Here is a 12,769-nt window from a genome sequence, read left to right on the forward strand (position 1 = left end):
CCTAAAATTCCCACCTTTAGAAAACTGGTAAGAACCCTCAAGACAAAGACGCAGGGTGGGCTCTCTCTGGAGCATGCCCACAACTTTCTTCTCTCTCAGGTGTGCATCTTTACTCCCCACCCCCCCCCCCCCAAACTCCAAGGGTCTCCTTGAGACTTGCAACCAGGGGAGCAACAGGCAACGGCAACTCATCCTGGGCTTACCCCCTGAGCCTGTCTCCAGGGCCCCCTTTTCTCTGACTTTTCAGTGAGCTAATAGCAGCCCCACCTTGCCTCACTTCTTTCCTATAAAATTTCTAGGAAGCCAAAGCAGAGCACTGCCTACGCTCTCTCCTGTGCTTCTTCTACCTTAAGCCCTTTGTTTCACTGTCCCCAGCTTTAATAAATGTACCCTCAAAATCACCTGGACTTGTGTTGTGTAAACTTTCCTGCATGAAGTCAAAAACCCACACCCTAATGACTGGCCTGAGGCAGACCCACTCTGGGCCTGGTCCCTTTCTGGTGATACTAGGACCTCAGTAGTCAGATGGTTATGGAATGCAGGGTTTCCTGGGGCAGGGGAGGGGGAGGGTGGTCAATGGAACCCCCTAGCCCAGGAATTCTCAGCTGGAGTTGTTTTGCCCCATAGGGGACACTTGGCGATGTTTGAAGACATTTTTGGTCATTAAACTTGGAGCTGCTACTGGCATCTGGTGGATGGAGGCCAAGGATGCTGCTGAACATCTTACAGTACACAGGATGGCTCTTGCAGTCAAGAACCGTCAATATCAATAGTGATGAGGTAGAGAAACCCTGATTTAGACTTTTGAGGTTCTCACCTAATGCAAATGTTGTTAGTATTGATCCCTGAGACATGATGCCCAGACTGACGTAGGAGATCCACCAATCCATGTTAATATACATAAAAAATTCATAAATGCTGTGTTGGCATGTCTTAATTCTTAATATATTAAGAGTCATAAAAACAGAAATGGAGGGGGCCTTGCTGGAAAGGGCTGACTTGGGTCTCAGCCCTAGGAAAACAGGTTTCCTGTGTCACCCCACCAAGGCAGGGCGGATTTGGAGTGTGGCCTGATCTTCAATGAGACAGAGCTTCCTGGATTAGCTCACCTGGGAAGGGATAGCTCTCTTGAGAGTACAGGCCCTGCAGTGGGTGCCCTCTACCTTTCTCTGCAACAAGGCACTCCCTGGGCTCCCTGAGGGCCTTGAGGGTGGGAATCCAGAGGGAGGGCAAGGGGAAGAGAATAGAAAGCAGGGGGCAGGGGGCCTTCTAGCACCTGGAGCTGCTGGGACCTGGCATTGCTGGAGATGTAAAAAGATCAGAGATATAGAAACTTGCAAGGATGATGTGGGGAGGGGTCTGGGATAGGCTGGTGTCATCTGCACCCCATGGCTGACACCGCCCCAGTCTGGCTCTCCTGGACTCCCATCCTGGGAGGTGAAGAGTGCCAGGTGTACCCACCGCTCCCCAGCAGGCAGATCCTCCCTGATAGCCAGGCGTCCCATGGCATTACCTACCACCCAGAAAGCCATCAAGGCTCCTTGCAGGAATCCGAAGACTATATCATAGGGGTGGTGCCAATAGTCCAAAATCTGGATGTAGCCAGTGAACAGAACCAGGAAGAAAAGGAGTTGGATGGTGGGCCATAAGAGCTGGGTTTTCCATCCCCAGGAGCCAGGTTGCACATAGAACTGGGGGGAGGGCAGGCAGCCTGAGCCCCTGGGCTGTGTTTTGTGCTCACCTGCTTGCCTAATCCTGGGCAGCTATGGTGTGAGACAGGGCATTCATCTTGCCAATTTTGTATGGAAATGGATTTCAGCATCTAGAGAGGGTATTGGCTGTGACCCCTGACACCATCATTGTAAGAGAGCTTTATGCTATTAATTACACACTATTGTTGGGAGAATTGTTAGATGTTGGATGATTTCCCAAGCAGTCAGGTGAGACTCTATGGATAGGCTCCTGCTATGGCCCGGAACTCACACCTCCTGCCAGCATCGGATCTCCCATCTAGCTAGGTCGGACTCAGCACGGACCCCTCAAAGAACAGGGTTTGGGCTCCTGATTTTGAAATGGAAAACAGAAAAAAATTTTTTTTTATTTTTTTATTCAATTTATTGGGGTTACATTGGTTAATAAAATTATATAGGTTTCAAGTATACAATTCTACATATAAATACGTCATCTGCAAAAAAACCCCATTTAAAAATAACAGGTTAAATTTACTTCCTTGAAACTAGCAGGAAGAATGAGAAAGTGGCTGTTGTGCGTTTCTGGGGGAAGCAAAGTATGGGGACTTGGGGAACACTCGAGGCAAAGGAATTCAGGGAGACCCAGAACACTCTGCTCATGAAATTGCCCTTTTTTCACGAGGTTTGCAAACCCAGGGAAATGCCTGACTCCTACTTGTGAGTGATCTGTCTGCCATGTTGGGGGCCACACTGCTACCCCCCCTGTGCACCTCGAGGCATGGCTGACATACACCCCAGCCCCTAATCCACCCTGGGGGACAGAGGGAGTCTGCTTTGCCTGTTATTAAAGATAATAGTCATATTCAGGCCAGATCCTGTTCTAAGTGCTTTGAGTGTATCAGTTTGTGTTAATTCATGAAACCACAACCCTAGGAGGCGGGTGTTATTTGCATGCCCGTTTCACAGATGCAAAAATGGAGGCCCAAGGAGGAGGCTGAGTATCTCACCCAGTGTCATGCACAGTTGAAGCTGGGATAGAGACCTTACATTACAGCTTCAAAGACCCAGCTCTTTTATCGAACAGAAGCTGTAGTGACTTTGTTACTTGGTCTTTTTTTTTTTTAAAGGCTGGGGGAAGGGCAGTCAAATGGGTTGTCTTTCAAGAAGTGTTGCTGGGTTGCTGGTGTGAAAACATCCGTGTGACTGTCACATGCTCTGTGGCCTGGGCCTCTGTCTGTGTCATTGTGTCTGTCCACCATGGTGCCCAGGTGCTCTGGGCTGGCTCCCATGTGTGTGATCCAATTCCACCAGCGGAATCTATGCTCTCTTTGTCCACTGGGCCTGTGGGTCATCGGCTCCTTCCCAGAGGGTTCCCTTCTCCTCAGCTCCGCCTGCCACCTCACCACCCAGACTTTAGACCCACACCTCAGCTGGATCTGATTACTCTTCCCCCTGCTCCTGGCGAAACCTAGCCCTAGGCGTGGACCTAGCCCAGCGCGAACTGTCTCCAGCTGCGGGGGGAGGAAACAGGGCTCTGGAAGTTACCATTCTGGGACAGGGACACTGAATAAGCCTTAAGAGGAGATAGGCCCTCCCCATTCTTGCCCTCCCAACTCCAGGGACACACACACAAGCTTTATGGAAGCCGTGCCTGGCACTTCTGGCACCAAGTATGGGTGCGGAGGGCGGGGGACAAAGAAGCATTCTCTGACCTTGCCGGGTGTGTAGCCTGCCTCCTGCCAGTACTCACCATCAGATACACCATGGCATACATCCCGAAAGAGGCATGCTCAAGATAGAAGGATTTCCTGGGGGATGGGCAGAGGGAGGGCTGACATCAGCTGCAGCTGGTGTGAGGAGGGGACCCTTCCTGGGTTTTCCTCCCCAGCTACCCACTCACTTGGCATCGAGTATGTCTTCAGGGTGTCTGGTGCAGATGTAGTCGGTAATGTAGCCATTCTCGCAGTTGAAGGAGGCCCGGTGCAGCAGGCACACAGCCAGGAAGAGGGGTCTCAGGTGACCTGTTGTCATTTTGTCAGTGTTGGTCTGGGAGTAGCTGGCCATGCCACCAAACACGACGGCACCTAGTTGCTTGTAGACCATGGCCATGTAGGTGCTGCTCATGAAGGCTGGTGAGCTCAGCTGCAGGCCCTGGACAGGAGTCATCTCTCCCAGGCTGATCTACAAGGCGGGGGTGGGGGGGGTCACTGCTGAGGGTGCAGGAAGAGGTGGGGGCAGGGGGCAGTAAGAGTAGAAAATCTCCAACTCTTTTTCTCAGATAGGTTGCATTTCCCACTTCATATGGAAAGGAGGGTGTGGTTTCCCACTAAACCGGGTAAAAAGGTTGGGGCCTCTCATTTCATCTCACACACACACACACACACACACACACACACACACACACACACACACGGGCCTTCTCCCACCCCTGTGCCAGAAATGGCCAGGATTTCCTATTTTACTAAGGCAAGGGACATGGCTCCCCATTTTACCAAGGAAAGGGGTGGGGCATCCCCCTATTTTATGTCAGACTTGGGGCGGGAGTTCCAGATCTGAGAGAGGGAAAGCGGTGGGATAGGCAGGATTTCCTGTCACCCAGCTGAAAGGGGCGGGACTTCCTGTTGACAAGGGGAAAGGCTAGACGTCCTCCAGAATGCCTGAGAATGGTGGGACTTCCCTTCTCGCCAGAAGAAAGAGGCAGGATGTTCCCTGTGTTTGAAAAGGGGGATCTTTCCCAACTCTCCAGAAAGGGGCAGGGCTGCTTCCTGCTTTATGCATGTGAGGGACGGGGCGGACTCCTTGCTCCCTGCTCACTGGGGATGGGGGCGGACTCCTTGCTCCCTGCTTGAGGCAGAGAGGCTGGCATGCCTTCTATTCTGTGTCAGCAAGGGGTGAGCCCTACCTTTTCCTCAAGGAAAGAATTTCTCCTATGCCATCGAGCAGCAAGATTTCCCATGGGTGGGGTTTTCCACTTTGCCAGAAAAAGGGCTAACGCTTGCCTGTGGGGTTGAAGCCCCTTACGGTGAAGCCGGAGGTGAAGAGGCCGTGGTAATGAGTGCAGAGCCCTCAACCATGTGAGGAGCCGCCAGGGTGTGTCTGACGGGGCTGTCACTGCACAAGAAGCCCCGGATGTGGGGTACTAGCAAACTGCTCTCCCTCAGCCCGGTGGGGATGCTGACTGCAGGGGGTGGAGAAGACCCTACTCATGGACCTGTCGCTCGAGGTTTACTAACCTAAGGCATTCTGGGCAGTTTGTCTTCTCTGTGTCTCCACAATCTGGACATGGTGGGAGGGTGGGAAAGCTGGGTAGGGAGAATGGTCTGGCCAGAAGGCCAGAGGAGGACAGAGTCCCGGGGACCCTTTCATGGGTGGGATCCTGTGAATGAGGTAGGTAAGGGGTTAGGGTAATGAGGGACAAGGGTGGAAGGGCTCACTTTGTCTGCATGCGTGTGTCCTGATGTATGGGTGTATGTGTGGATGATTGTGGCTGTGTGTGTATGTCTCTGCATCTGTGAATGTGTGTGTGGAGGTGCTTACGGATATCTATGTCTATGTCACCGGCTACATGAATATGTCTCTGAGCATGTATGTTTCCTAGTGTGGTTGTATGAATGTATGTAGATGTATGTTTCCTGGTGTATGTGTAATTCTACATAGCTGTGAGTCAGTGTGAATCTTCTTGTGTGTCTTTCTTGGTGTGTATGAGTCTCCATGCCTTTGCATGTATGTGGTTATGTTTTTGGAAGTATGTGTATGTGGTGTGTCCTGGCGTGTGCACCTGTATGCTTAGGGATGTGCATGCAGATGCGTTTGCCTTGGTGTGTGTATATATCATGCCTCATGTGTATGTATGGTGTGAATAGGTGTTTGTGGTGTACATGGGTGCATGTGTAGGTGTATGTGCCCTTTTCTGTGATCTGTGTGTGTGAGATTATGCAGGTGCTCATGGATGTGTGGTCGTGCTGCTGTGTGTGGTTATGTCCGGGGTCTGTGTGTGTGATCATGCCATCAACCAGCTACAGAGCCATATCTATGGCTCTGTAGCTGGTTGATCTAGGAGATATTGGTGTGAATGTGTTTGAGCAAGGTCCAGGGTCCCTGAAACCACCATTCTGAAATCAAGAAGGCCAGGGGGGCTGTCTCCAGCAGGTGCCAGGCTCTCTGTTAGGCCCATCCACCCTAAGAGCACAACATGGAAAACATGGAATCGTACATTTGTACAGATATAAATACAACACAGACCACCCCCCCCCACATAGATAGACCCAGATACACGACTCAAGGACATACAGCAGATGTATTAGAGAATTGTACACCTGAAACCCATCATTTTATTAACCAATGTCACCCTAATAAATTCAGTATAAAAAAAGATACACAGTGCCCTAGCGGGTTTGCTTCGGTGGTTAGAGCTTTGACCCATGGACTGAAGGGTTCCGGGTTGGATTCCAGCCAAGGGGCACAGACCTCGGTTGCAGGCTTGATCCCTGGAACCAGTTGGGGCGTGTGCAGGAGGCAACCAATCTACAAGTCTCTCTCACATCGATGTTTCTCTCTCTCTCTTCCATTCTCTCCGTAAAAGCAAGAGAAAAAATATCCTTGGGTGAGGATTAAACAAAAATAAAAAAGGCATACAGCAAATAAAATTATATGAAGGACAAAAAATGGTCGAAGGGAGAAGATGAAAACATGAAAGACTGAAAGAAAGAGAAACACACACAGCCAGCTGCCGACCCCAGCATCCAGCCCCAGGAAGACGTGAACACACAAAAGTCACTTTTGTGTAGAATCCCTTTCTCTCCCATTCACACAAACACACATTGACTCAGACATCTCAGAAATACGCTCATGAACACGCAGAAGTGAAGACACACCAGTTTCCAGTCTAGTCACCCTTGGGTAAAAACATGCAGACAGACCCCTCCACGGCCTTCGGGATGTGGGGTGCAAAGCTGGGGGGGAGGGGGCTCACCCAGCAGCAGACATAACGTGTCCAAAGCCACCGACATCCTGGCGGTGAAAGTGCGCCAGCGAACGGGACGCGAGTGACCCGCGCGGCTTCCCAGCCACAGTCGCTGGCAACCGGATCACCATCCCGGGAACGCCGGTCAAATTTATCGACTTGGGGTGCGCGTGTGACGCGGGGGGCACAGACCGGCCTGGTATTGGAGCTCTCCAGCCCCTCGGGCCACTGCGGGAAGAGGCGGCTGGGGTGGTGAAGACCACCGTGGGGGGGACAGGGCCCCACCGCCCGGCGGTATTTAGTCGGCTGAGAGGCAGGAGCCTTCCCGAGGAAGAGTTTGGCTGGGGAAACTGAGGCGTCTCTTTCTCCATTAGCTAGGAGGCCCCATCGCACACCAGGACCTCGACGAGGTTGGGACGGGGTCTTGATAGTGGGGGTGGGGCCCGGCAGGAGAGAGGACCGCACAAAAGGGGAGGGGCCTAAAGGACAGACAAAATGGTCAGACGCCCCCGGCCGCTAAGTCCCCAGGGAAGTCAGACTAGGGAAGAGGGTGGGTTGAAAGCTTGGACTGGGAAGAAGGCACAGGGCTCTGGTAAGGAGCGAGGATTTTATTTTTTTAATATATATATATTTATTTATTTTTCAATATATCGTTATTGATTTCAGAGAGAGGAAGGGAGAGGGAGAGAGAGCTATTGATCAGCTGCCTCCTGCACGCCCCGCACTGGGGATCGAGCCCGCAACCCGGGCATGTATCCTGACCAGGAATCGAACCTCGATCTCCAAGATCATCGGTCGATGCTCAATGCCTGCGCCACACCGGGCGGGCGGGAGCGAAGAATTTAGATGGGAGACAATAGAAGGGCGGAGCCTGGGCAGAGGGTGGAGCTGGACCAAGAAAAATAGAAAAGTGGGTAGGGCAGGAGAGTGAGCTCAAAGGGACGGCTGCGGAGGTGGGCAGGGCCTACGGAGAATGACCGCGAAGTGCGCGGGACCGGGGAGTGGGCAGGGCCTGGAAGGTTAATATGGGGGGACTGGGCGGGGCCTAGAGAGAAGGAAGGGAGGTGAATGGGAGTGGGCAGGGCCGGGGGGGGCTGATGACTAGAAGTGGGTGGAGCCTAGGGAGAAAGACAGGAAAGTGGGCGGGACCGAGAGGCTGACGGCGGGGGAATTGGGCGGGGCTTAGAGATAATGACAGGAAGTGGGCGGGGCCGGGAAGTGGGCAGGGCTTGGGAGGCCCGGGTCCCTGGAAGGGACGGCCCACCTTTTTCAGGATTCTGCTGTCAAAGTCACGTCAGAGATGGTGATAACTCCGCGCCGGGCATTCCACAGCTTGGGCGATTCCCTGGTGGTGATTTTCTGGCTGAGAGCCGTCACTGGGCGGGACGGAGTCCTTCCCTCTAAGGCAGTGGTCGGCCACCCCTCCCCCGCCGGGTGCCCTCGCGGCGCCTCACTGGTCGCGCGCGGACCAATGGGAACCCGCCCCTGGTCTCGCTCCTTCTCGGGTCCCAGGACCGCATCGGCCCCGCTCGGACCAGGCGCTGCGTGGAGTAGGGACGGGCGAGGGTGTTCTGTCCCTCTCCCGTTAAACTCGGTTCTGTTTAGGCGCTGAAGGACCCTGCCTGATCCGGCTCTGGGCGACCGTCCCCCTCCTCCCCCGTCCCCATTTTCCTGCCTCTGCAGGCTTTGCATTTGAGGCGGAAGACCTAGAAGCACCTTTTCCCCGCTTCAGCCAGACCCCCTCTCCTCGCCAGCTCCATGCTGCTCTGGACCGCTTCACCAGGGGGCGCCCGCAGCCTGCACCGGGTGCTGCTGAAAAGAAAAGGGATCTAGAGCGACTCTTCCTCGAGCACGCCCACGCCTTTCTTCCCTCTCCGGCGTGCGTCTTTACTTTTCTCTCCGGAACTCTAAGGACCCCCACAAGACTTGCAACCAGGGGAGCAACGGGCAGCAGCGGCTCCTCCGGGACTTACCCCCTAAACCTGCCTCCAAGGCCCCCTTTTCTCTAACTTTTCAGTGAGCTAATAGCAGCCCTACCATGGCTCAGTTCTCTCCAATAACATTTCTAGAAGCAACAGGCTCTCTTCTACACTAAGCCCTCCCTTTGTTTCACTGTTCCCAATTTTAATAAAGGTACTCTGAAAAAAAAAAATAGAAAAAAGAAAGAGCCAGGCCCGTGTGGCACAGTGGTTGAGCATCAACCCATGAACCAAGAGGTCGTTGGTTCCTTTCCGGTCAGGGCATATGCCCAGGTTGTGGGTTGCGGCTGGATTCCCAGTAGGGGCATGCAGGAGGCAGCCAATGGATGATGGTTCTCTCTCGTGGGTGTTTCTATCTCTCCATCCCTCTCCCCTTCTTTCTAAGAATCAATAAAAACATATTTTTTAAAAAAGAAAAAGGACCCTGTGGTTCCTCAAGGGAAGGAGGGACAGGTACACAGAAAGAGAGCCTGGGTTCCTTCTAGAAGGTGGTGGATCTTGAGCAGTTTGAAGGATGGAGCCTGGGTCTCCACTGTGGAAGAGGCCTGGGTTCCTTCAGTTGTGTTCCCTTGTGTTTTGTGTCTTTATTTCAAGTGTCTTGCTGGTCTCTCCAGGTCTGTCTGCTGTGTCTCTGATTGCCTGCCCCAGAGCGTTTGAGTCTCTCTGAGGCTATGTGTTAGTGGGTATATGTGACTATGGCCATGAGTGTGTGCTGTGTCTGCTGGTGGCTAGCTTGTGTGATTGATCTTGTGTATCTAGATTGTGTCTCTGGGCATCTGTCTCAGTGTGTGACTGAATATGTGTTGTGTATCTCCAAGTCTGTTTTAGTATGTGTGTGATAGTGTGTGTGACTGTTCTATTCTCCATGTGCTTGATGAGATATGCCCTGAAATATGTATCTTTTGTGTCCCTGTGTGTGCTTGTTGGCTAGCTTTGGTGGCTGCTCCTGTGTATCTATAACTGTGTATCCAGATATGTGTGTGTGTGTGTGTGTGTGTGTGTGAGAGTGTATGTGTATGTCTTTGTGTGTCTCTTTCATTTGTATAATTGCATAGCCTGAATAGGGATGTCTTGTACCTGTCTTTGTGGTAGCTGCCTCTGGGCAAGTTGGAGAGTCCCTTCCAGATAATAGCCCAGCTGAGACTTCCTTCCTAGGGCAGGCTGGCTTGCTTCCCAGCAGAATGAGCTGACTTCTCACGAGGGGCTTCTCCAAGGGGTCCCCAGGGCCCTTCCCTGGTCTGCCTGGGTGTTCCCCATCTCTGTATTACTCCACTGTCCTTATCAGGGAAACACGATTTCCTGTCTTTGATGTCACTGGTGCTAAATTTTCCCTTCCAAACAGCTCAGGCCACTAGTTTCTTTTTTTGTGTGTGTGCACCTGACTACGATTTTGTGCTTAATATATAAAAAACAAAACAAACAGTAACACATGGAAAATGCAAGTGGGCCAAAGTACATACAGCCAAAGGTCCAAATTCTCTCAGCCCAAATCCCCTGTCTCTTTTATACCTTCCAGAAATGGACTATGCAAATGTGAAATAAACACCACATTCTGTAGGTAGCACTATTTTTTAACCCAAAAGAGATTACTCAACCTTCACACCTGTGATTACTGAACTGATTTTCAAACAATCTGACAATTTCGCTTTTGATTACTGTTTTGGCTATTTTCACCTGAACATTTTTGCAGTTGGTGTCTGTGCTAGTTTTTGGACCCTGCTTGTTCATTCGCAAGATTAACCCCTGTGTACAATCACACAGAGCCACCAGACTGGCAGCCCCACTGGCAGCCATTATGGCTAACCCAACAGAGCACCTGCTGTATGGCAAATGCTTTTCTGGTTCTCTATTTTTTTTTTTTATAAGGGGCCATTAAAAACAAATCTTTACTGATTTCAGAGAGAGGAAGGGAGAGGGAGAGAGAGAGAAACATCAGTGATGAGAGAGTCATTGATCAGCTGCCTCCTGCCCTCCCTGGACTGGGGATTGAGCCCGCAATGCAGGCATGTGCCCTGACTGGGAATCCAACCATGATCTCCTGGATCCTAGGTCCATGCTCAACCGCTGAGCCATGCCCAGCTGGGCTCGGGCTCTATTCTTGACAATAATCCTATGAGGTTAGCTACACTTCCCAGATGAGAAAAGCAAGGAACAGAGAGGTGACAGAATTTTCTCAAAATCATACAACTAGCGAGAGGCGGAGCTGGGATTTGAAGCCACACAGTTTGTGTTATTTGCTGTTTCTCAACTAGAAATACACATGCGAACACATGGAATCTCCTTTCCTCATCTCTAAACACACAACATCACATTGGAAACACATGAGTCCAGAGTAGCCTGGGATTCACCCCACCTCCACAAAGCTTCAGTGCTTTGTACCAACATGCCTTGCAGCATTCCCACAATACCACAGGTGCACACACATGCTGGGCCTGTGTTTTCCTGGCCTATCTAGGACCCAGCTTTTCCAGAGACTTGACTAACGTAGACAATGCAATCCCCCACTCTGTGCCTCTTTCCTCCTTCAACACATGTTTCCACTCCCACAGACCTCACTAAATTCTTTCCTCCTCCTTTTTTTCTTTTTCTCAATTCACATCTCCCCTGCCCCCAATTTGGTTCTTTGCCCACTTGCTTGTACACTTACTCTGCAAATATCACTAACATTCTCTGTTGGGCTTTGCCTCTGCCCTGGGGGAGACAGAGGTTTCAGGCCAGTAAAGTTGATACTGGGGGAGGCCACATGCAGGGGATGGGGGCAATGGGGAACCCAGAGAAAAGGAGAGAGGAGGTATCCTCAGAGGTGGAAGGGGGGGCTCCCCCATTCAGCTACTTCCTGCTCAATCCCTCCCTTGAGCCCTATGATGGTGAGCGTGAGGATTCAGGCCCTACCCCTAGAGATGAGGAAAATGGGCCCACGTTCACCTCCGGGAGACTGCTGAGCCACAGAGGTGCTAGATTGGTAACGCTGACAGCTCCATGGTGGGCGGGGCTGCCTGGCTCAGATGTCCCAACCACAGCTGCACGTCATGGTGCTCCCAGGCTGCGGCCAGAGCCTTCCCCAGGCTGCCAGACTTTGTTTCCCCTCTCTGGAGGGAGAATACAGAACTATGCCAAGCTCCTCAGTGTGGAGAGTTCAGAGCACTCACTGTGACTCCTTAGCTAAGTGCCTTCAACTTGTGGAGTCTTAGTTTCTGCATCCACATATTGGGTTGCAGAAAAGATTCTGTGACCATAACAGCTCACCCTTTTTGAGCAATTGCAAAGTGCCTGCCACTGCGTACAGTAAGCTCTCAATTGCCTTTTGAGATCTACTATTACTCCCATTTAACAGATGTGAAAAATGAGGCTCAGAGGGGGTAGCTGTTTGCCCTCAGCAAGAAATCTGAGAGTTGAGGTGGAAAATTTTTTCTAAAATGGTCCAAAGACAGTAAATATTGACTTTGCAGGCCAATCTTGGCCACAACTACTTAGCTCTGCTGTAGTATTGCAAAAGCTGCTATAACACAATATGTAAATGAAGGAGTGTGGCTGCTTGCCAGTAACATTTATTGGTGGACACTGAAATTTGAATTTCATATAATCTGTACGTCAGGAAATAGTCTTCTTTTGACTTTTCCCAGACACTTAAAACCAAAATCACCAAACAAAAAATTCATAGTTTTCAGACTGTAGTTTGTTGCTCTCTAGAGCCCATGCTGTTAATTGTTATGCTATAATTCATTAATTTATTCACTAATTCAATAAATATTATTGAGGCCTGTAATTATCTAGACACGAGGTAGAATGGAAACAAGGCAGGTAAAGATGCTCCTCTTCAGGAGATTACTGTTTCATGGGGAAAATAATTGTAAGCAAGTAAACAAACACAAAAATATTCTAGATGTAACAGGGCTGAGGGAGAGACACTTTTATTTGAGTTGTCTGAGGTGGTGACCTTTGGAGTTCCTCTTTTTGTCTTTTTGTCAGCTTAGGCAATCTTTGGCTGTCATCTCCTGTGGGTTAGGGCTTAATAATAAACAGCCTGTCTTCTTAGCAGGGCAGTGGTGTGGAAGAGGGCCCGTTGGCCTCAGTACCTATAAATCTTTTTTCCTGGTTGGTCAGATTCCTCGGAGATGGGTCTTTCACCATCCCAT

General features: G+C 51.0%; 1 protein-coding gene across 1 annotated transcript; it reads right to left on the bottom strand.

Moving 5' to 3' along the window:
- Window positions 1-1,984: 1,984 nt before the first annotated feature.
- On the bottom strand, window positions 1,985-4,610 carry LOC308556670 (phospholipid phosphatase 1-like). The gene is made up of 4 exons (XM_081136097.1): window positions 4,594-4,610; window positions 3,592-3,872; window positions 3,442-3,499; window positions 1,985-2,061 (listed from the first exon to the last, which is right to left on the bottom strand). The coding sequence occupies exons 2-4, from the start codon at window positions 3,855-3,857 to the stop codon at window positions 2,026-2,028; spliced, it is 360 nt and encodes a 119-aa protein (XP_080992223.1). The 5' UTR covers window positions 3,858-3,872; window positions 4,594-4,610; the 3' UTR covers window positions 1,985-2,025.
- Window positions 4,611-12,769: the final 8,159 nt, after the last annotated feature.

The sequence above is a fragment of the Miniopterus schreibersii genome, assembly GCF_964146895.1.
Source record: "Miniopterus schreibersii genome assembly, chromosome: 4".
In the NCBI taxonomy this organism is placed as follows: domain Eukaryota; kingdom Metazoa; phylum Chordata; class Mammalia; order Chiroptera; family Miniopteridae; genus Miniopterus; species Miniopterus schreibersii.